This window comes from Phocoena phocoena, chromosome 8 (assembly GCF_963924675.1).
Source record: "Phocoena phocoena chromosome 8, mPhoPho1.1, whole genome shotgun sequence".
NCBI classification, from domain to species: Eukaryota; Metazoa; Chordata; class Mammalia; order Artiodactyla; family Phocoenidae; genus Phocoena; species Phocoena phocoena.
In genome coordinates this window covers 54,834,555-54,856,723 of record NC_089226.1, presented here as the reverse complement: position 1 = coordinate 54,856,723, position 22,169 = coordinate 54,834,555, and the positions used below count along the sequence as shown (strand labels likewise).

At 39.8% G+C, this 22,169-nt stretch overlaps 1 protein-coding gene and 1 pseudogene across 2 annotated transcripts in view; both read right to left on the bottom strand.

The window, feature by feature from the left end:
• Positions 1–22,169, bottom strand: part of INTS4 (integrator complex subunit 4) — a 110,928-nt gene that overhangs the window by 5,582 nt on the left and 83,177 nt on the right. For both annotated transcript variants that reach the window (XM_065881454.1, XM_065881455.1), the window contains 6 exons: positions 17,745–17,838; positions 14,456–14,536; positions 12,492–12,622; positions 6,881–6,940; positions 4,953–5,112; positions 4,587–4,730 (listed from right to left, as the gene is read on the bottom strand). In XM_065881454.1, coding sequence (XP_065737526.1) covers positions 4,587–4,730; positions 4,953–5,112; positions 6,881–6,940; positions 12,492–12,622; positions 14,456–14,536; positions 17,745–17,838 — 670 coding nt within the window. The remainder of the gene's footprint in view (positions 1–4,586; positions 4,731–4,952; positions 5,113–6,880; positions 6,941–12,491; positions 12,623–14,455; positions 14,537–17,744; positions 17,839–22,169) is intronic.
• On the bottom strand, positions 20,407–20,718 carry LOC136126409 (cytochrome b-c1 complex subunit 6, mitochondrial pseudogene; annotated as a pseudogene).

Below are 22,169 nucleotides of genomic sequence, written 5' to 3'. Positions count from 1 at the left end.
AAATCTTACAAGCTGCCAAAGAGCTCTCCTCAACACCCAAGGGGACCTCACAGCTATCTGTGTAGAGGGCCTATTATTATATACTGCACAGTGTACAAATGAGCTAAATGAACAAATGAAGCATATCCTACAAACACATAGGTCCTGGGCTATGGGAATACACTGATAGGGGTAAAGTAGGGACCACACAGGTCTTTCAAGTTTGAAACTCTGGGGAGGCATGTCTCAGCCCACCTGCCCCATAATCTCATCTGTCCGGAAGTGTTGGGGCATGGTAGCTGAACTGGACAATGCTTTCCTACTGTCAGAGCTGTCCCATGACTAAGCAGCGAGTTCCCCATCTCCCAGCCTGCAGAGGTATCTAAACAGTCTGACCATGCATGTAGTAGAGCTACCCTGAAGGTAATCTTTCAGTAGAGTGTAGCAGGTGATCCTTAAATAATCTATACCTGCAATCTCATTTATGCTCAATTGGTCAGCGAACTTTTTCCAGGGACAATGTGAAACAGGGGTTCTCAACCCGGGCTGCACGTTAGAATCACCTATGAGCTCTTAAATCAAAAATACTGGTAGTGAAATGCCCACGGTCACGAGACCCCTCCACAAGACCACCAGAGACAAGAGTCAAAGCCAAACGGCAAGGGTCATTTATTGCAGGTTCGAACCTGGACCTCCGCGCACTCGTTGCCGGTGACGCTAAGAGGTCCCGATGGAGTTTAGTACAGCTCTTTTATAGACAGGTACAAACAAGCTCGCGACCTTCAGGGGTGGGGGGTACTGATTGGCTAACTTTTAAACAAAGACATTAGTCACTGATTGGTTAACTTTTAAACAAAGACACTAGTCACCGTCTGATTGGTTGGATGGTTGCAAAAGGGGGTTCAGCAAGCATAGTTACAGAAGCGAGAGCGGCTGGTTAAGTTTCGGTTTCCTGAGGCTTTGTTTTTCAATTAGGAATACTTAAGATGGGGCCATAGTTACAAACAGTACAAACAGGAAGATCGATGCAATCCTAGCAGCACTACGGCCTAATGGCAGGGCATTAATTCAGTCCTATTTCTACCAAAGTAGAACATAGCCCTTCAGTAGTCATGGGCCCTACTCTCAGGATTCTGATTTAACTGGTGTAGGCTGAGGCCCCGTGCATCAGTACTTTTTAACACTTTCTGTATAATTCTAAAGTGCAGCTAGGGTGGAGAACCACTAACTTTGGGGCTGAGTAATAAAACATTGCCCACCACATCAGTAAACAAAGGATTTTGGGCCCTCAGCAACCGCAGCCGCCCTCCAGCAGTGAGCCCTGAGGGAACTGAGGAAGGAAACAAGGAATGACCGCAGTCATCAGACTGCAGCCACCCTGAACTGTGCAGCTTGAGGAAACTCGGAAAGAGGAAACACAGGATACTGGCCCCAGAGAGCTGAGGTGCATATCAAAGGAATGATTTCAATGAGTCCAGACTCTTGCATCTTCCCTTATGTAGAAAAGTGCCAAATTCCTTAACTTGAGATATCTAGTTTTCTTTTATTAACAGTAGTCTTTTGTTCCGGCTACCTGGTGGTGTTGCAAAAACTCCTATATATCCTGGTTTCCCCCTTCCTCTTTGGAACAGTTTTCTCAGCATTTATCTGAGATGCTGTCTCCCAGGCTTGCGACAATCTATACCTGCAATCTAAGAACATCTGCCAAAAAAAACGTAACTCTCAAATTCTACGTTGTGCATTTTTTTTCGGTAGACAGGGGAAAACAAACCAACAAACAAAAAACTGCCGTCCAATAAAACTGCAGCTCAGAGTTAGTTCTCTGTAGGTCTCATGATTTCTAATAATTCCTGCTGGGAAGCCAGAAGATTTTTTTCCTCTACTGTCACCATAGGTAAATATTAACCGTCTTCAGGGCCTGATTCATCCTGACTCTCTTCCAGGAAGCCGACCCTGCCTGCCCCAGGCTATTTTTCTGTACTTACTGCAGGTGCTTGCATCCCTAACTTTTATTCATATTCCTTCTGCTTGGAATACCTCTATCCTTTGCTCTTAATCATCCTTTATCTCATCCATGTAACAGTATCTCCACAAAGTCTTTCTCTTCCTTAGTCACACTCTACAAATTAAGGGCTTCTCCATAGTATTCTTTATTTTATATATATATATATATATATATATATATATATATATATATACACACACACACACACACATATATGTATATATACACACACATGTATATGTGCGTGTGTATATATATATATATATATATATTTTTTTTTTTAAGTATATTGCAGAATGTTTTTATAGTAGCCAAAACTGGAAATAACCCTGTAGGGGAGAAAAATTAATTTCCCCTCTACCCTTCTTGGTTCTTGGCTGAGACCCTGCTATAATAAAAGGCAGATTAACAGGAGAAAAACAAATAGAAGTTAATAACAAATATGTCTCCTCTATATAAGGAAGAGACCTAGGAAAACTGAGTAACTCCCTGAAACTAACCAAGCCATCACCTTAAATACCATATTCAGCTAAAAACAAAAGAAAGATGTTGAAGAGGAAGGGAGCCTGTTATGAGAGGTTATCAGGTAAAACACAATAATCAAGGGTACGAGTGTTATGCAAATTTAAGTTGGCATAGTCTTCACTGATGAATTTCTAGAGATTTAGTCTTGCTTCCCTTTCTGGTACCGAGAGGAAGATACCTTACAAATGGAGATTTCCCTTATAAATGTAAATTTCCCTCACAAAAGGGCAATTCTACTCTGTTACCAGTCTACAGCCTCTCAAAAATAATCATTCCAAAATAATCCTTAGGCCAAAAAGGCTTATTTTGGGGTGGTGTATTATGTTCCCCTTCATTCCTGCCTTTGAAACTTCTAAGAAGCTTCACAATCCAGAAGCTAAGTCGGTAGATCGGTCCACTATCTCACTGAACCAGTCTCTTAGTCTTTCTTTTTTTTTTTTTTATTTAATCTTTATTTTCTTTATTTATTTCGTTGGTTGGTTGGTTGGTTGTGCTGGGTCTTAGTTGCGGCTCGCGGGCTCCTTAGTTGCCATACGTGGGCTCCTTATGTAACAGAGAAGAGCCAAATCTGGCTACATGTTGGACCTGTTTCTTTTACTTTAACCTTTGCTTTCCTGCTGTTGTTCACTAAAAGGATACTGTCTATACATAACGCCCTGCCTCGGGGAACCCTGTCCCTCTGCTTGAATGTTAAACCAAAGTGCCTTTGTTGGGGGAAGCATCCTGACCCTGTCCACCTGTGGGTGACTGCAAGAAAGAAGAAATTAACACATCCCCTCCCTGAGGCTAGCCATTCCAGGGGACATTTGCAAAACTTATGGCCTTTTTACTTTACTTCCTCACCTCCTCCCCCTCTCTGTTCTATAAAAGAAACTGGCATCCAAACCCAGGTAAGATGGTTTTTCAGAGACACTAGTGTGCCATATTCTTGGTCTGCCGGCTTTCCGAATAAAGTCGTATTCCTTGTCTCAACACCTCATCTCCCGATTCACTGGCCTGTAGTGCAGTGAGCAGAGCGAGCTTGAACTCAGTAACACTTAGTTGCGGCAGGCGGGCTCCTTGGTTGCGGCAAGCGGCTCCCTAGTTGAGGCACGTGAACTCTTAGTTGCGGCATGCATGTGGGATCTAGTTCCCTGACCAGGGATCAAACGCGGGCCCCCTGCATTGGGAGCGCGGAGTCTTATCCACTGCACCACCAGGGAAGTCCCAGTCTCTTAGTCTTGAGAATAGGTCAGGTTATTTAAAAAGTTAGGTCTCATTTCAGGAGGCAGTGTTGCAAGTGGCTCCCAAAGTTAGATCTATGTTGTGTGAGCAATCAGGATTTAATAAGAGGCCATAACATTCTTAATTCATCCTGTGCCTGTTGGAACTGATGACTGAACTTCTGTTTGACAACTGCCTGTCCATTTGTCTGTCTCTCACTGAAACTAAGCATCCTCAGGGCACGAATTCTGACATGCTTGCCTAGCACTTAGCATGTGCAATAGAGTAAGCATGGATGGATGGAAGGGAGGGAGGGAGGGGGTGTAAATGGGTAGGACTCTTAGTGGGGCTTAACTACTGACTGTTAAATTGCTTTGTGTCTATACTGCATCTCTCCTGTCTCTCTAGTACATCTATCTAACTTGGAAAGAATACTCCCTAGTGACTACTTTTTCCCACCCATAAACTGTATTCACCAAGCTGACCCACCTACAACTGGAAAAGGACTTATTACAGTTTGCTTATAGCCCTGAAAAGACCAAGTCTTAACTTCACATTATAAGAATAGAAGCGGCCCTGTCATTTAGTGAACCCTTACTGAGGACCAGGAACTTTATACACATCACTTCATTTCAATGTCAACTATTCCTATTTGTCAGTTGCAGAATCTAAGGTTCAGAGTTTAAAGTTAACTTCCTCCAGACCATACTCAGCAGTAGAGCTGGGATTCACGCCCAGGCTCTTGTCCATAAAAACTTATCTCTTCTTTCTCCCCAGTTTCTGTCCCTCAGGTAGAGATTACAGGGGTGCTAAAGTTAAAAGTTCCAACACAAAGTCAGTTTAGAAGCTCCATGGGAACCAAAACCTGACAGACCTGGACCTTCACAGTGCTCTGAGGATCCTGAACATGTTCCAGGGTTGCATCGACATCCAGGGCCACCACCAACCCAGAGGTAAACCGCAAAGGGTTGTCTGATTCACCCGCTGGCTCAATAATGGTGGCTGAGGCTTTGTGGATCTGTAAGCAAGAAGAAAATACGATTCTAAAGCCAGGTCATCTCTGGGTAACAAAACATGATCCTTGCCTTTCTGTCTCCTTATCTAATGGGTGGACGCATGTTAGTCAATCAGAGGAAAGGCCCTAACCCAGCTCCTCCACTGGTCAAAGATCACCAAGATGAGCAGTTTTGGATGCTCTCTGGATGGATTTCACCTGAAGGGGTATGACACAGACACTGACCTGCTCTGGAAGGGGGAGGTGTAGGAAGGTACTCTGCCGCAGCATGGTATGTAGAATTTTGACCACTTCTGCAGGTTTGGATGTCATAAGTCGGGGCATGAGGTCAAGAAGTTTGTCCACAAAGCTGTCCTGCAGGTGGGGCAGATCAGCGATGAAACACCTGAAGGAACAAACAGAAGCAACTATGCATTCATTCACCACAGGCTGAGCCCCAAACTTCTGCCAAGCCCTGAGGTAGGAAAAGTGATGAACTGGAGGAGTTCATGGTTACCGAGGAAAGCCATGCACCTATGTAATTATGCTGTAGTGACATGACCATCATAATAGCCTTGCTTATTAAATATCTACATATGCCAGGCATCCTCTTAAGTGTTTTACACTATCTTATTTAATCCTCCCAGTAGTCCTGTGCATTGTTAGAATTATTATTGTCATATTACAGATTCATTAATTAATATAACAAATATGTCTTTAGGTCTTACCAAGTACTATTCTAGACACTGGGGATATTATACTGAGCAAAAGAGAAGAAAAAGCCTGTCTTAATGGAGCATCACTGATAGGAACATTGAGATTCAGAGAGGATAATGTTGTACTGAGGCTTAAAAAAAGTTAAGTAACTTACTCCCAGCTCTGAATGATTCCACAGAACTCTGCTTTGTAGAAGGAGATAGTCAAAATCTATTTCACTGAGGTGATATCAGTATAGGGACTCAGAGGCTGAATTAAGAAAGAATGTGCAGCCCTTAACAACAGATCCTCATCTGTGGCAAATCAGAGCTGTCATCTTTCCAAAAATCTCTCCAACCCAACTGTGCAAAAACAAGACTCTCCACCTTAAAGAATCTAAAACCATGTCTAACTAAATCAGTTTGCTGTATACCAGAAACATATACAACATTGTAAACCAACTATACTTCAATTAAAAAAAAAAATCTAAAACCAAAAGTAAGGCATGGACTTCGTAGAGATTTGAAGTCAGGATCTAAAGAGTCAAGCTAGATTGTATCATTTACTAGAGAGCAGCTCCTATTGGTGAGGAGTAGTATTGCAACTCAGCCCTATAGGAAGCCATCATTACCCAAATGAAAAAAGCCTGAAAAGTGTAGAGTCATACAAACCTGTAGAGTCAGGTTTGGTAAAGTTCATGGGGGTAGAAGCAAGGATTGAAAAAATGAAATATTAGACTTAATAAATATTAGATTTTAAAATCCTATAAATGCCTTCTTCCCAGTATTATATCACCAGCATACCACAGGTCACAGTCAAGGTCATTACCTCGACCCCCACTGTTTCACCAACCCTTCCACTCATCGACTGCATATGTTTTAGCTGATTTACTTCATAATGAATCCTGAGAAAACATATCTATGCTACAAAATAAAAGCTACCTATAGAACGATGGAACAATTTTTGTAGATTAGACAGAAATATGCAAGTTTAAGATCAATGGTGAAGAAAAATAGACAAGTTGTGATTTTTCAACAAGAGTTTGAGTTTTCTCACATAATATTTGTCTTTTTCTGGCCCAGCTGAGTGCTGAATCAAAAAAATTCCTAACGTTTTTATTATTATGTTGTATGTTTAGCTAACCTAAGAAGTTTATATACCAGTAAAGAAAATACAGTTATCTCTCAGTATCTGTGGTGGATTGGTTCCAGGACCCCTTGCAAATACCAAAATCCACGGATGCTCAAGTCCTTTATATAAAATGGAATAATACAGTCGAACCCTCCGTATCCATGAATGCAGAACCCATGGATACTGAGAGCCACCTGTATACAAATTAGGGCACACTGCATGTATCATAACAGCTTGGCTACATGGGCTAAACCAAAGATTCTGGCTTGTGATTGCTCTTCTTTCCCTGTAAGTATGATCTTTACATAACCAAGATTTAATAAGCTAGAAGGTGATGAAATACTTACCTCTGAAAAAAGTCTACTTCCTGTAAAAATTTTTCACACATCCCAAATAAGGGGTCAACTCTGTAGAAAAGAAAAAACAACAAAACAAAGAAAAACCCATGTAATTTGCTTGTGAAATCTGAGAACTGAGGAGTAAAGACCAAAGTTCCAGAAACCTGAGCCCACAAGAAAAGACGATGAGCATATTATACTATAAAAATTATCTGTAAGAGAAACAGAGGACTCCTAATGGACCTAGGGGGAAATATTTGCCAGGATCCCAAGACCTAATTAAAACACTGCAGTGCCCATTAGGCTCAATGTACATTCAAAATCAAAGACTATCACAGGCCACACTTGGCACCAGATTCAGTAAGGATATAGGACAGAAGCACAGCTTACAGGCAGTGCAATGTCATATTCCTCCTCTGCAGGAGTCCTTGCAGCAGCCCATTCAACCATCTACATAGCTGTCTGGGAGCTCTGACCTTGCCACTGACAGTTCAGGTTCAAGGAGATGAGATCTACATCAGGTGAATGTGGAGACCATCTTCACTTAGAAGCCTCATGCTCCATAGGTGCTAATATCTCTTGAAGTAATCCAAAGGCATACCTTCCAGGGTCCCCACAGGGATATGCTCAGTTACAAGAATCACTGCATTCAATGAAGCCCAAAGCTATGGTGTCTGCATTAGGTAATTATAGTTCACTGATAGTTCCTTCTAGTGTACATGTAATTTTCTCAGAGATCATTTTTACCATAGCAGTGTCACCTAGTAATAGAGTTGATGCGATCAGCTTACCAGGGAATAGATCTGGAAACCAAAGGTCAAATTTTCATGCAGAAGGGGAAAAAGTTTTGTTACTACTTTGCACACAGACACAGACTATATGCTTTCTTCTCTATCTTGGCTTCTTTGGTCAAGTAGTACTTAGAGTATTTCATTTCTGTAAAAACTTAAATGTATACCTAGATAAGCCAGGCGACATGCCAGGCCAATATAACTTACTAATCACACAACAGATTTTTCCTTTGATCTTTGTGCATTTTATTTATTATAATTTCTGCAGGGAATGTTCCACTCATTTTCATTAATATATTATTAATTGAAGGAGTAAAGTTCCAGTGAAGAAAAAAAACAAATACTCTTTCCTTATATAAAAACATGTAAGAGAATGGTATCAAGGTTCTTAATAACCGAGTCAAGTTTTTCTACTAAACCGTAAGCTCCATGAGAGTAGGGACTTTGTACCATTCATCATGTATTTCCTGACACAAGCAGCTATGCAATAAATATTTGTTGAATGGATAAATGATAAACGGCAGATGGAAATGTACTGTACAACCAACATTAATTTGAATTATTTTCCTAAAAAGCAGGTAGCACTTGAAACTTTCTTAACTCTGACAAACTACTAGAAGTGGAACTGAAATTTGCTGCTGAGGTTAACCAACCAAAGATCACCTAGGATGAGAGGGCTGGAAGGGAGAACTCCAGCTAAGCAGAGACTGAAATGAAAGCAATTTGGCCAAGTAGCACCTTTTTTGGCTTGCTCACGTACAACCAACTTGGAGAATTTCCAAGCAGTAAAATACAAAAAGATTTGGGAACTCTTCCCCAACCCCCAAGCAGAGTAGGTAGCCTCACCTACATGGTACGTACACGAAGTAGGCCTCTAGCACTAAGAACCCCCACTTTCAATGTAAGAGTGAGGCCCACTAGGGGAAACCAAACATTGACCTATAACTGTTGGGGAAGCCTATACCAGTTACCAATTTAAACTAGTCTAAACTTTCACTTATAAGTATTCAAAGACAATGAAAAATTATTAGATGTTATAAGGATGATAAGGAGCTGTAAAGGAGACCAAGCAGACCTCAGTGAGGTAATGTCAAGGGAAGAAAGCACAGAAAGCTTTTTTTAAAATTCTAATAAACATCCTGATTAAGATTTAAGAGGAGATTTGAAAGGATATCGCATTGATAAAGTGAGAAAAACTGCTACAAAAAAGGTACACAGAAGAAAGCACACTTGGAAATAATAATAATGAAATCAACTCAACAATTGAAGAACACTAGGATGAAAAATGATGAAAACTGGAATGGTAAATTAAAAGAGTACGTTGAGGAATTTACTCAGAATATAAAGTAGAAAAAGAAACTGAAATTGTGAGAGAAAAGATAAGATATAGGGAAAATAGATCCAGAAGATACAATATCTAGTATGGCAGACTGGAGTGGATGGAAGAAGTAGTAATTAAAGAAATAATAGAGGGAAAAAATCCCTGGGATAAAACAGAGCTGAGACTTCGAAGTCCCATTAAAAGTCAGTAAGAATAATGAAAGGAAACACATAACTAGACATATCCTGATGAAATTTCTGAAGTCTAAAAAGAAAAAGAAAAGTTTACAGCTTTGAGCCATGAAAAATAAGCTAACTACAAAGGAAAGAGAACCAGACAGACATCCTAACTGTAACATTAAATACTAAAAGGTAACATAGCAATATTAACAGAGTTCTGAAAGAATTCCAATTATGTATGAGAGCAAAAGAAAGGCAGTTTTAGCTATGCGAAGTCTCAATGAATATGCTACTTATATACTTACTCTGAGAAACAATACTAGCGAATGTGTTCCAGTCAGATAAATGGTGAATTAGAACAAGGAATTTTAAAAGGCAATTGTGATACAAAAAGAACAGTGGTGGGTAAGCTGGAGCTAAATTATTTTGATAATGTACTTATAAAGACTAATGTTATTTTAAGAAAGAATTCTTAAAGTAAGAGATACGTTAAAAAGCATAATCCAATATATTGTACAGCACAGGGAATTATAGCCATTATCTTATAATAACTTTTAATGGAGTATAATCTGTAAAAATACTGAATCACTATGCTGTACACCTGAAACTAATATTGTATACCAACTATACTTCAATTTAAAAAAAGAACAATCTGAGGGCTTCCCTGGTGGCGCAGTGGTTGAGAGTCCGCCTGCCGATGCAGGGGACACAGGTTCGCGCCCCAGTCCGGGAGGATCCCGCATGCCGTGGAGCGGCTGGGCCCATGAGCCATGGCCGCTGGGCCGGCGAGTCCAGGGCCTGTGCTCTGCAGCGGGAGGGGCCACAGCAGTGAGAGGCCCGCGTACCACACACACAAAAAAAAGAACAATCTGAAACTAAATTCTAAATTATTTAACAGCATGAAACAATCAAATAAAAATACACTAAAACTTTCATTTTGATTAGATATGGTCTTGATAGAGATGATCATAAATTCTATTTTTTAATGCTGAAAAATATAAGGTCAATCTGTTTATTAAAAATATAAGGGTAGGGATTCCCTGGTGGCGCAGTGGTTAAGAATCCACCAGCCAGTGTAGGGGACACAGGTTCGAGCCCTGGTCCGGGAAGGTCCCACATGTCGTGGAGCAACTACACCCGTGCGCCACAACTACTGAGCCTGTGCTCTAGAGCCCGTGCTCTGCAACAAAGAGAAGCCACTGCAATGAGAAGCCCGTGCACCGCAACGAACAGTAGCCCCCGCTCGCTGCAAAAAGAAAGCCCGTGCACAGCAACAAGGACCCAACACAGCCAAAAATAAAAAAAAATTTATATATATATATATGAGTAAAAATACTATTTATACAACTAAAATGAGCTAACATTTGTCAAGTGTTTACTCTTAATGTGTCAGGCAGTATTTTAAGGGCTTTACATATAATAATTCAATAAGCCTTACAATAACCCTATGACAGAGAGGCAAGTACTATTATTATCCCAGTTTAACTTATGGGAAATAAACTGAGACAGAAGTTCTTAAGTAACTTGTCCAAGGTCACTAAGTTTACAAATGGTGGAGTCAAGATCTGAATCAAATCAATGAGGCACCCCAGCCCTCTTAATCATTATGTTCTACTGCCTCTCACTTGAATAGGTTAAAATTAGGGTACAGAACTTTCAAACCCCTGGAAGAAGAAAGAAACAAAACAATAAAAAATTTCCAGCAAAAATCAAGGAAAAAGAAAAAGAAGCAGGTATGCATACAAATGGAAAATATAAAATAATATAGCATGAGTAAACACCAAATATATTGGAATCTTTATACAATGACATGGAAATACGAAATATTATATTGTTGGATGAAATGAAAATATGGCAGAACAGCCAAGTATATTATGATTCGATTTACGCTAATACACGCATTTATAATCTACACTTTTAGTCATTTGTTTTACAAGGGGTAGATTACCAGAGAACAGAATGTTCACTTAATCTGCAATATTTAAAGTTTTACAGTAATCATACATAAACTGAAAAAGATATTTATTTTCTTTAAATAAAAATGCGTAGGGCTTCCCTGGTGGCACAGTGGTTGAGAGTCCGCCTGCCGACGCAGGGGACACGGGTTCATGCCCCGGTCCGGGAAGATCCCACATGCCGCGGAGCGGCTGGGCCCGTGAGCCATGGCCGCTGAGCCTGTGAGTCTGGAGCCTGTGCTCCGCAACGGGAGAGGCCACAACAGTGAGAGGCCCACGTACCGCAAAAAAAAAAAAAAAAAAAAAAAAAATGTAGATGCCAGCACAAGCACCTATCTTTTCTCAGCTGTGACTGGCACATAGCAGGAATTAAACATTTTTTAAATGAATGTATGGCTATCTCTAAGATTAAATCACTACCTGAGTTTATCAGGTCACTATCAAGATAAGCAAAGAAATAAAATAATACAATGTTCCTTTTAATGTATTTTTCAGTGCTTACTTAAACACTCATATTTATTTCTCTACACTATTTTTAGGCTGACACAACTGGTGGACTGAGCATCAAATGTGTCTCCTGTCTGATAACGAGTTTCCTAAGTACTATATTACATTAAATCCGTGGTGCCATTATTCTTAAGATGCACCTTTATTTTATGAAACACCAAGAAACAAAAACACTTTCAAACTACGGCACACCATCAAAATATCTGATTTCAGAGAAGTAAAATTTCTAAATGTGCATTTTAGAATCAATGAAATATAGCAATTCTCATTATCAGAAAGTCTAACAGCTACAATTATAATGAGCTCTTACTATGTACTAAGTACCACGCTAAGTGCTTTTACATGTATTATCCCATTCATTTTTCATAGAAACCCCATGAGATAGATGCTGTCATGGTTCTCATTTTACAAACAGGAAAACAAGGCACAGAGAGGCTAAAAAAAACCTGTCTGTAATCAAACAACAAGTAGAGAGTCAGGATTTGAACAAAGTAGTCTCACAGCACCATACATTCTCATAATTTGTCTTTACTGCCTAAGGTAGAGCACTAGTCCCGTCAGAAGAGAAAAAAAGTGGTTCTGGCACTATATTCTTAAAGAAATCTATCAAGGACTATACAGAATGCCTTGTTGCCAGATGAAGCCCTATGTTGTGTTGTAGGCAATGGAGAGCCACCATAGGGTTTTTCCAGGGATCTAATCTGATCCAAGAATGTAACTTGGAATAGCTGAAAAAATGAAGAGCTTGTAGGTAGTCTTTCCTAAATATTATTTCACGCATCATTAACCTTGGTGAGATCTCTGAATGCAGCTGTAAGTGTCTTTAAAAGGACTCAGCCACCCTTTTTCACCAACCACACATCTTACCCTCGAGCAGTCCGTGCTGTTACTATAAGTTGCAAGGCTTTGGCCTGCAGCCTCATGTGATGGATAATCACCACCTGCTTGTTCTCCACGCCACTATACATGAACTCCATTTTGTAGGTTTCTTCCATGATCTATAAGGAAAAGGTAAGTAATAAGCAGATTATAGTCTTACTTAAGAGCAAAGAGCAGCACAGGATTCTAAGTGAAACCAGATCTGCACAGAGTGCTTTTTTTAATGCCTATGTTTTAATTCTGAACTGAGATTTTTAAGTGCCTATGTTGAGAGAAACTAGTGTAATTTGAGAGAAATTAATATACATGTTGAGAGAATAAATTATTTTGTCAATTAAAAAAACAAACTTCCATCTGGTAATATCATCTTAGTTGATGATATAAAGATATGAAAGTTTAAACACTGATAAAACTGTAAGGCACTGCTTGTAACTAAAGCAAATTCACTGTGATGTGGTGGCAAATGAATACGTATGGAAACGTAATCCTCAGGAAAAGTCCTCAAGAATTTAGTATTAGGAACCACTGACCACCTGTTAGCCATCCAGACTGTTCTATGGGCCTGGTCTCTCAGAGAGATTTTAGGGAGGGAATCAGTGCAGAAAACAATGTCAGTGACCTCAGCTCAAGTCCAGTGCATCTTAAGTTCTCGCTCTGTTCTATCCAAGTCAGCGACTCCCCCCCAATGATGCTTCTCTTTCCCTTCCCTTTCTTCAATGGGAGGCAAGCAATGATGGCAGGCAATGATGCTTGCCTCCCATTGAAGGCTTTGGAGTCAGAGCCCTGTCAGCTGTCTTCTACAACTGACAGTAAGATAAGTTTCCTAATTACATGGTGCCTCAGTTTCCCTATCTGTAAATGCAGAAGAAACAGCACGAACATCATAAAATTTAAAGGATTAAATGGGGTATGGAAGGTGCTTAGCACAGTAACTGTCACATAGCAATGGTAATTCCTTTCTCTTTCTTCCAGACTACTGCTCCCTGTCCCATCCCTCCCAACATGGCCCATTGGTGTTCTGTTGTCATTAAGTTCTACTCCCCTACAATAAGCCACATGGCAGGTCTGAGAGGGAGTCTAGATTAGATGAGAGATGAAGCAGAGTAGTGGAAAGAAAACAGACTCTGGGTATCAGAGTACCTGAGCTCAAGTTCCTGACTTACTACCTATAGCTCTACGAATATAACCTTGCTGAGCGTTGTTTCATCTGTAAAATGGACTTAATACTTATTCCAACCTAATGGGATTATTACGAGGGCTAATTAAAATACACTTGAAATCATTTAGTGAACTGTAATGTAACAATCATAGTCACCATCATTATCTTCCTACTGGGTTGTAATTAGTCATATACAGACTTACTATTGGGAAGACATGACCCAGAAGAGTTCACCAAATCACAATACCCAAGAATGAAGGGAAACTGCTCAAAACTAGAAAGAAATAAACTTAAGGCAAGTAAAATTAAATGCTACTTAATGAACTGAGGAGGAAAACACAGACCTTTAAATATTCAAGAGATGGTTAAAGAAAAGAGAGAGAAAGAGAGATGGTACAGGCTAAAAATATAACCACCTCAAAATGAGTTCAGCTACATTTTCAGACGAAAGATTCATGATAGTATTTATTGGATTTTAGTATATCTGAAATACAAACTAATAATATTTTAGAACACAAAAGAAATCTTAGAAATCAGGGAGGTTAAGTAACCTGCTCAACACCACCCAACAAATTAGAGGCAGACATGGGAACAGAACCCAAGTCCCCAGACTCTAAAGCCAGTGCTGTGTCCCCTAATTATGCTGCTTCTCGTATCACTAACTTCTGACACAGGCTGAAAATGGGGAGGCCACAGCAGAGCCTTGTGAACGCCTCTGACTCTTAGACAATGCAATTTCTGGACAGAGATCTGGACAGAGATCCACCTGAGGAGAAGGTCTCAATAAGCTTACCTGTTTTGCTGCTGCTGAGGCCAAATCACTCTGCTTCAAATACAAAGGGGCAGCCACATTCCACAGCTTTTCCTGCAAGGCCTAACAAATCAGGAGAGGACAGAACACACAGGTCAAAAAGACTGCCATATAATTTGAGACTTAAGTGTCTGTTTTGCTTTGAAAATTTACCGTGATCAAGACTTCCTCTCATTCTTATTCTTTTAGGCCAGTAAGTCCTACCTATTATGGACAGAGAGGAGACCAATGATTTGGGCCAAATGAACTCCTCCCCATTCAATTCTTGGCCCAAAGACCCTATGTTCCAGACCAGAGCTTGCAAGCAGAGTGCAGGAGCCATGAAGGCCTCACCAAGAATGCCCAGGCAAGCCAGGCTTCTGAGGCTCTGGGACCTCCTTGATCCCAGAGTCACTGGACTAACCAGACTGCCTAGACCCTTCTTCCCTGACTTAGTTCCTTTTTCTTTGCTCCATGCTCTCTATCCTTTGAACAGCCCCATCACCTTACCAACATACTCAAACAAGAAATCAAGAAGCTTTCCTAGATTCCTCCCTCTCTCAATCTCTGCACATTCAAAACTATCACTTAGAGCCATGGATTTTACCTTCCATCTCCCTCCTCGCCTATCCATCCATACGGCCATCTCATCTAAACCTCTGCTATAGTCTCTTATTTTCACAGCCCTTCTTGATTACAGACATAATGACATTACAGAAAACCTAGACTAACACTATACAACATAAATATAACACAAGCCGTGTATGTAATTTTACACTTTATAGTAGCCACATCTTTAAAAGTAAAAAGAAACAGGTGAAATTAATTTTAATATAGTTTATTTAACCCAGTATAGATATTATTTCACTATGCAATCAATATTTTTTAAATTATTAATGAGATAGTTTACATTTTTTTCATACTAAGTCTAAGAAATACAGTGTGTATTTTACACTTACAGTACATCTCAATATGAACATTTATTTACTTATTTTTATAAATTTATTTATTTATTTATCTGTGGCTGCATTGGGTCTTCGTTGATGGGCACGGGCTTTCTCTAGTTGCGGCGAGCGGGGCTACTCTTCCTTGCGGTGCATGGGCTTCTCACTGCGGTGGCTTCTCTTGTTGCGAAGCACGGGCTCTAGGCGGGTGGGATTCAGTAGTTGTGCCATTTGGGCTCAGTAGTTGTGGCTCGTGCGCTCTAGAGCGCAGGCTCAGTAGTTGTGGTGCATGGGCTTAGTTGCTCCGCGGCACGTGGGATCTTCCCAGACCAGGGATCGAACCCGTGTCCCTGCATTGGCAGGCGGATTCTTAACCACTGCACCACCAGGGAAGTCCTCAACATGAACATTTAAAGTGCTCAATGGTCACACATACCTAGTGACTACTGTATTTGACAGTGGCAGGTCTAGACTATAGATATAGAAATTGTTTAATAACCTAAATCATACTACCATTAAGAGTTATTGTTTTTGAATATTTGCTTCCAATCACTTCCTATATGCATGTTTTTTTATATAGTTGTAGTCAGAAAGCAGAAGTAATTTTGTGTGCTTCTTTGGGTACATAATATTATGTCACATTTGGTCACGTTCTTATATAATTCTTCATAAAGATCATTATTGCTACAGAATATACTGTTGAGTAGACGTGCCACGATTTATTTAGCTCCTCCCCTATTATCAAACACTTGCCTGCCTTGGGTTCTAAGTCTGGGTCCCTTACCTACACTTCTCCTACATGACGCTGAATAAAAAACATAGTTCTGTGTTCTTTTTAGGAGTAATTTCTTCTCTTTTCCTACTAAAGAAAAGTGGATTCTTTTCAAAGGCCTTCTTGTATTGCTATCTAGAAGACAACAAGCCAAGGAAGAAGGAAGAAGACCAACACTGACATGGCACTCACTATGTACCAGACACTAGACCAAGGGTTTTCACATGCACTGCTTGCTACCAATCCTTACCTGGGTAGAGTTATTATTAGCTTTGTTTCATAGAAGCTTGGAAAAGCCAAATAACTGTGCAAAGGGACATGAAGGAACTTTTGGGGGTAATGGAAATCTTCTATATCTTAACCGTGGTGGTGGTTACACAGGCATATATATTTGAAAGAATCTATCTAGCCAAATAAGAACTGTTTAAATCCCAAACTACTTCAGTGTACACACTTATCTTCACATGCTACACACACCTACAAAACCCTAAGCTCACATATCTTACAGTGGCAAATAATTTCTGACACCTCCATTTATTCTGACTTTGGTCAAATATCATTAATAACTTTGAAGACTAACCACATTTAGAACTAAAGCCAAGTTAAGTCTTATCAAGTTAGAAGGGCTGTTCTAAATTCTAAGCCAAAATTTATAGCAGAACTCTGCTGCAGAAGCTGACAGCTATTGAGCTAGTTTAACTGGTTTTCAACTCAGGGAACTGAAACAGCTTTTGGGTACCAATTTTGTGTGTGTATATATATGTACTCTAACTACCTAGTATGAAATGACAGCAAGTCATTAGCTCTTAAAAGCAATGAAATCAACCTTTGACTAATTTGACTTTGACCAAATGAAATTAGCATTTAGAAATATATAAATATATAAAATACAAATGTTTATATAAGATCCTTGCTAATCAAATTGTTAAAAAACAATTAAAATCCTTGGGATTCTAATGCAAATGGTTATCCAACCTGCTCTAATTATATTATAAAGGAATTCTCTCAAATTAAAAAATTCAAATTCCTATATGAGTTAACAATTCTTTTTTTTTTTTTTTTTTTTATAAATTTATTTATTTTATTATTCATTTATTTATTTAGGCTGTGTTGGGTCTTTTGTTGCTGTGCACGGGCTTTCTCTAGTTGCGGTGAGCGGGGGCTACTCTTCGTTGCAGTGCACGGGCTTCTCATTGCGATGGCTTCTCTCGTTGCAGAGCACGGGCTCTAGGCACATGGGCTTCAGTAGCTGTGGCACACGGGCTCTAGAGCACAGGCTCAGTAGTTGTTGCGTACTGGCTTAGCTGCTCCGCAGCATGTGGGATCTTCCCAGACCAGGGCTTGAACCCGTGTCTCCTGGATTGGCAGGCGGATTCTTAACCACTGCGCCACCAGGGAAGCCCAACAATTCTTTAATTAGAGGCAAATATAATTATACTACAGAGTACATAATTTCCCCATTGCTAAGCAGTTGCATAAAACCAGTTATTTTTCTACTTATAGCCTCAAACACTGCTGGGTCCATTAAACTGCATTCTTAGCAACACACTCATGAACAAAATGGATTCAAACCAACCTTGATGAGAAGAAGCTGACACCTCAGATAGGTAGCAGAGAAGTCAGCTACTCCTGCCAATTCAGACTGAAGTTCTCCAAGTCTTTGCAGATCCCTGTAGTAAATAAAAACCCAAGCCAAACACAGAATAAGAATAACACCAGTTAAAGATCATGTCAAAAGCTTTTTACCATTTTATACCTAGTAAATTGGTAAAAAAATTTTTAATGACAGCACTCAATGCTGAAGTGGTTATAATGAAACTGTTTCACTTACACTTTGATAGCAGTTTAAGCTGCTATAATTCTTCTGGAAAACAGAACTGTACTACGTTATAAAAGTCACACATATAGTCAAAAGTTTTGATCAGTAGCTTTATGCTACGAAGTAATTCTAAGGGAAACATTCAACAGAAATGAAATACTTTATGCCCCGCAATATTCATTGTTATGTTATAGTAAAACCCAGTAACTACTTAAATATCCAATGGTAGAGGAATTATTAAATAAATTACTGTACATACAGTCAATGGAATATTCTACAACCATTAAATATAATATGGTAATAAGGTATATGATCTCAACTATGTAAAAACCATATATATATATACATATATATATACACACATATATGAAATATGAAAACACAGAGCAACCTGTTTTCTAGATAAAGGTACTAGGGTGTTTCTTAGTGCCTCCTAACTATGCTTTATTTTCCAAGTGTTTTATACAATCGGTAAGTATGTTTTATATCATCAGAAAAAAAAATTTTAAGGTATCATAGTGGGCTCCATTGGCTGCCTACCTAGTTAGTAATTTTCCACTTTTTCCTTACTAAGTGAACCCTGATTTAGTTCAAGAGAAGGTGCCCCAAACCTAGTTCCAGGTAGAGTCCAACTGGACTAAGCTAATTAGCACACATCATCTTCCTGGTTAGGTCACCTAGGTTGGCCTTATGAGTCCTAATGGAAGGACTTATATTCAATGCTTGAAGCACGTCTGATGGTGGTCTATGAATCACTCATTTTCTCTTTCTCTCTCTCTGTCTCTATCTCTCACTAGACTGAACAAGAATGTTTTATAGTCCTGATTACCACTGGCAGTCATACTGTAACTCTAAAAGAAAAAAAGCCTTGGGATAAAGCAAATGTTGAGGACAAGAAAAATCCAAAGAGAGAGAGAAACTGGGTCCTTAATGATATAAAGGAACTACTTAACCATACCATACTAAGAAATGCCTCTGATTTCTGTTCATATGAAGAAATAAATAGCCATTATAAGTTAATTTGAGATAAGGTTTTCTGATACTCACAATTAAAGCATGCTAACTGGATATAGGTATAGACAAAGTGATTGCAACCATATTAAATACATCTGCCTGTGGACAAGAGAACAGAAAGTGGTACACACACATAAAATAGTTGTGTTCAGGGCTGGGACTACTGATTTGAAGCATTTAATTTTTTTAATAGGTTATACATACCTCGCTATAGAATTACACCAATAAGGAACAGAATTCAAAAGATACTAAAGGATAGACAATTAAATTAGTCCACTTTCCTATACCTATGTGCTGCTAACCAGTAGCCTTTTCCAGAGGCAACTACCATACCAGTTTCTTTTAAATTCTTTTGGAAATACGCTACACATCTACAGAAAGTAATGTTTTTCTTTTCTTTCTTCTTTTTTGGGGAGGAGAGAGAGGGAGAATGAGAGACAGTGCGAGCAAGCAAGCTAACAATCTCAGAAAAAATTCGTAGAACGCTGCTTGGTTTTTTAATGTCGTATCAAAATTTCACGTAGAAATGATAACTGTGGGAAACCTAAAGATCTGGCTCATGAGGGAAGTTAACTGTTTCAGGGCTGGGATACTCTATCAGGTTTCATAGCAGCCTGTACAAAATTGTCCATTGGACTAAGCCCCTCCCTCTTATTTCAGGCAACTTTCTGAGAGCTAATGTTGCCTCCTGAGAACCTTGATACAAGAAAGGAGATGCCCTGGAAAGGGGCAACAATGAATTATTTCCAAAGTGACTGAAGAAATTAGGGTCTGTGGCTTATATACCGACTCTTTTGAGTTTTGGTGATTTGAGCTAATCCCGGAGAGCCTGCTCATGTGTGGCAATCAAGCACAATAAAAGGCAAGACCCTGCACTAGCTAACCATAACTGTAAAATCCTATTTTGGCGGCCAGCTGGTCTCTCCCTTTCGCATCTCTGACGTCTCTCTTGCAAAAGGTGGCCCTGAATCATTCTACGTCTGAACCATTTCATCTCCAGAAAGATTCTGCCTTCTGCTACATTATAGAGAACACTGACCAGCTGACTATACATTAGCTGACTGCCCCCATGTGTTAAGTCATTCTATCACCCTTGCCCTGTAGCATTTGTTCTGAATTCCACAAAACAAGATGCAACCAAACTAGCCATGGGAAATCTGAACGATTATACAAACAAAAATAGAAACTTGGCAGCCCTGCTCAAAAAGCTCTGTGTCCCAGTGTTTCCTCTCTGTATCTCTTTTTTTATTTTTTTTGCTGACCACTGGACTTTATTAAGATGGAATCACTGATAATTACACGGAAGCTACCTGCCTAAGCCAAAATCCTTGAGGTTCACATGAACTTAGTTATACAAATAAGAAACAAATGGCATGTTCAAAACCATAAGGAAATATCCCGACACTCAGGTGATGAAGGCTGGGGTGAATGAATCGGCACACTTTTTCCAAGCTTTAAAGAGTTTGTGGGCCACGCAGTGGTCCCTTGCATGCAAGAAGTCAAAGACCTCCTCTGTGCAATCCTCCTCTGTCAGTGACCTGGAGGATACATGCTCATCACAGAGCTCTAGCCGCTCCCAAGCCTTTACACATTTCTCCAGCTGCCCGCATTGCTTTCTCGCTGCTGTTAGGGGATCCACTAATTCCTCCTCCTCCTCCTCCTTCTCCTTGGGATCTCCGGACCCAGTCAGCATCGTTTGCTCATCCTCCAGCCCCATGTCTGGCTGCTGTTGTGGACTCAACATGAGCAGCAACAGCGACACCTATTCTCTGTATTTCTTTATGCCCACGATCCTCAGGAAGCCTCAGTTTAGACATCCATCAGGAGACTATGGACTCTTTAATGAAAAAGGTACAAAAAAGCACCTCCTATGTGCACTGTACTAGGTGTGCTAGGTGTTTCCTTATTTGAGCTCATTTAATCCTTACAATGTGAACTGCAATTATAGGCATACTTCGGAAAATTGTGGGTTCAGTTCCAGACCACCACAAGTAAAGCAAATATCACAATAAAGCTAGCTAGGCACGCAAGTTTTTTGGTTTCCCAGCATATAAAATTCATGTTTACATTACACTAGAGGTTATACCGTTCTCCACAGTGGCTGTACCAATTTACGTTCCCACAAACTGTAGGAGGGTTCCTTTTCTCTATACACTCTCCATCATTTAGTATTTGTAGACTTTTTGATGATGGCCATTCTGACCAGTGTGAGGTGATAGTATCTCACTGTAGTTTTGATTTGCAGTCTCTAATAATTAGTAATGTTGAGTACCTTTTCATGTGCCTGTTCGCCATCCGTATGTCAAACTATGTTGAATAAAAGTGGTGAGAGTGGGGCTTCCCTGGTGGCGCAGTGGTTGAGCGTCCGCCTGCCAATGCAGGGGACACGGGTTCGTGCCCCAGTCCGGGAAGATCCATGGTGAGAGTGGGCATCCTCTTTTTCCTGATCTTAGAGGGAATGCTTTCAGCTTTTCACCACTGAGTATGATGTTGGCTGCAGGTTTGTCATATACGGCCTTTATGATATTGAGGTATATTCCCTCTATGCCTGCTTTCTGTAGTGTTTTTATCAGAAGTGGATGTTCCATTCTATCAAAAGCTCTCTGTTATCTACTGAGATGATTATATGGTTTTTATTCTTCAATTTGTTATTGTGGTGTATCACATTGATTGATTTGCAGATATTGAAAAATCCTTGCATCCCTGGAATCAATCCCACTTGATCATGAAGGATGATCCTTTTAATGTATTTTTAGATTTAGTTTGCTAGTATTTTGTTGACGATTTTTGCATCTATATCCATCAGTGATATTGGCCTGTAATTTTATTTTTTTGTGATACCTTTTCTAGTTTGGGTAGCAGGGTGATGGTGGCCTCATAGAATGAGTTTGGAAGTGTTCCTTCCTCTGAAATGTTTTGGAATAGTTTCAGAAGGACAGGTGCTAACTCTTCTCCAAATGTTTGATGGAATTCACCTGTGAAGCCATCTGGTCCTGGACTTTCGTTTGTTGGGAATATTTAAATTAGTGATTCAACTTCAGTACTGGTAATTGGTCTGTTCATATTTTCTATTTCTTCCTGGTTCAGTCTTGGGAGATTGTACCTTTCTAAGAATTTGTCCATTTCTTCTAGGTTGTCTATCTTGTTGGTGTACAGCGGTTCGTAGTA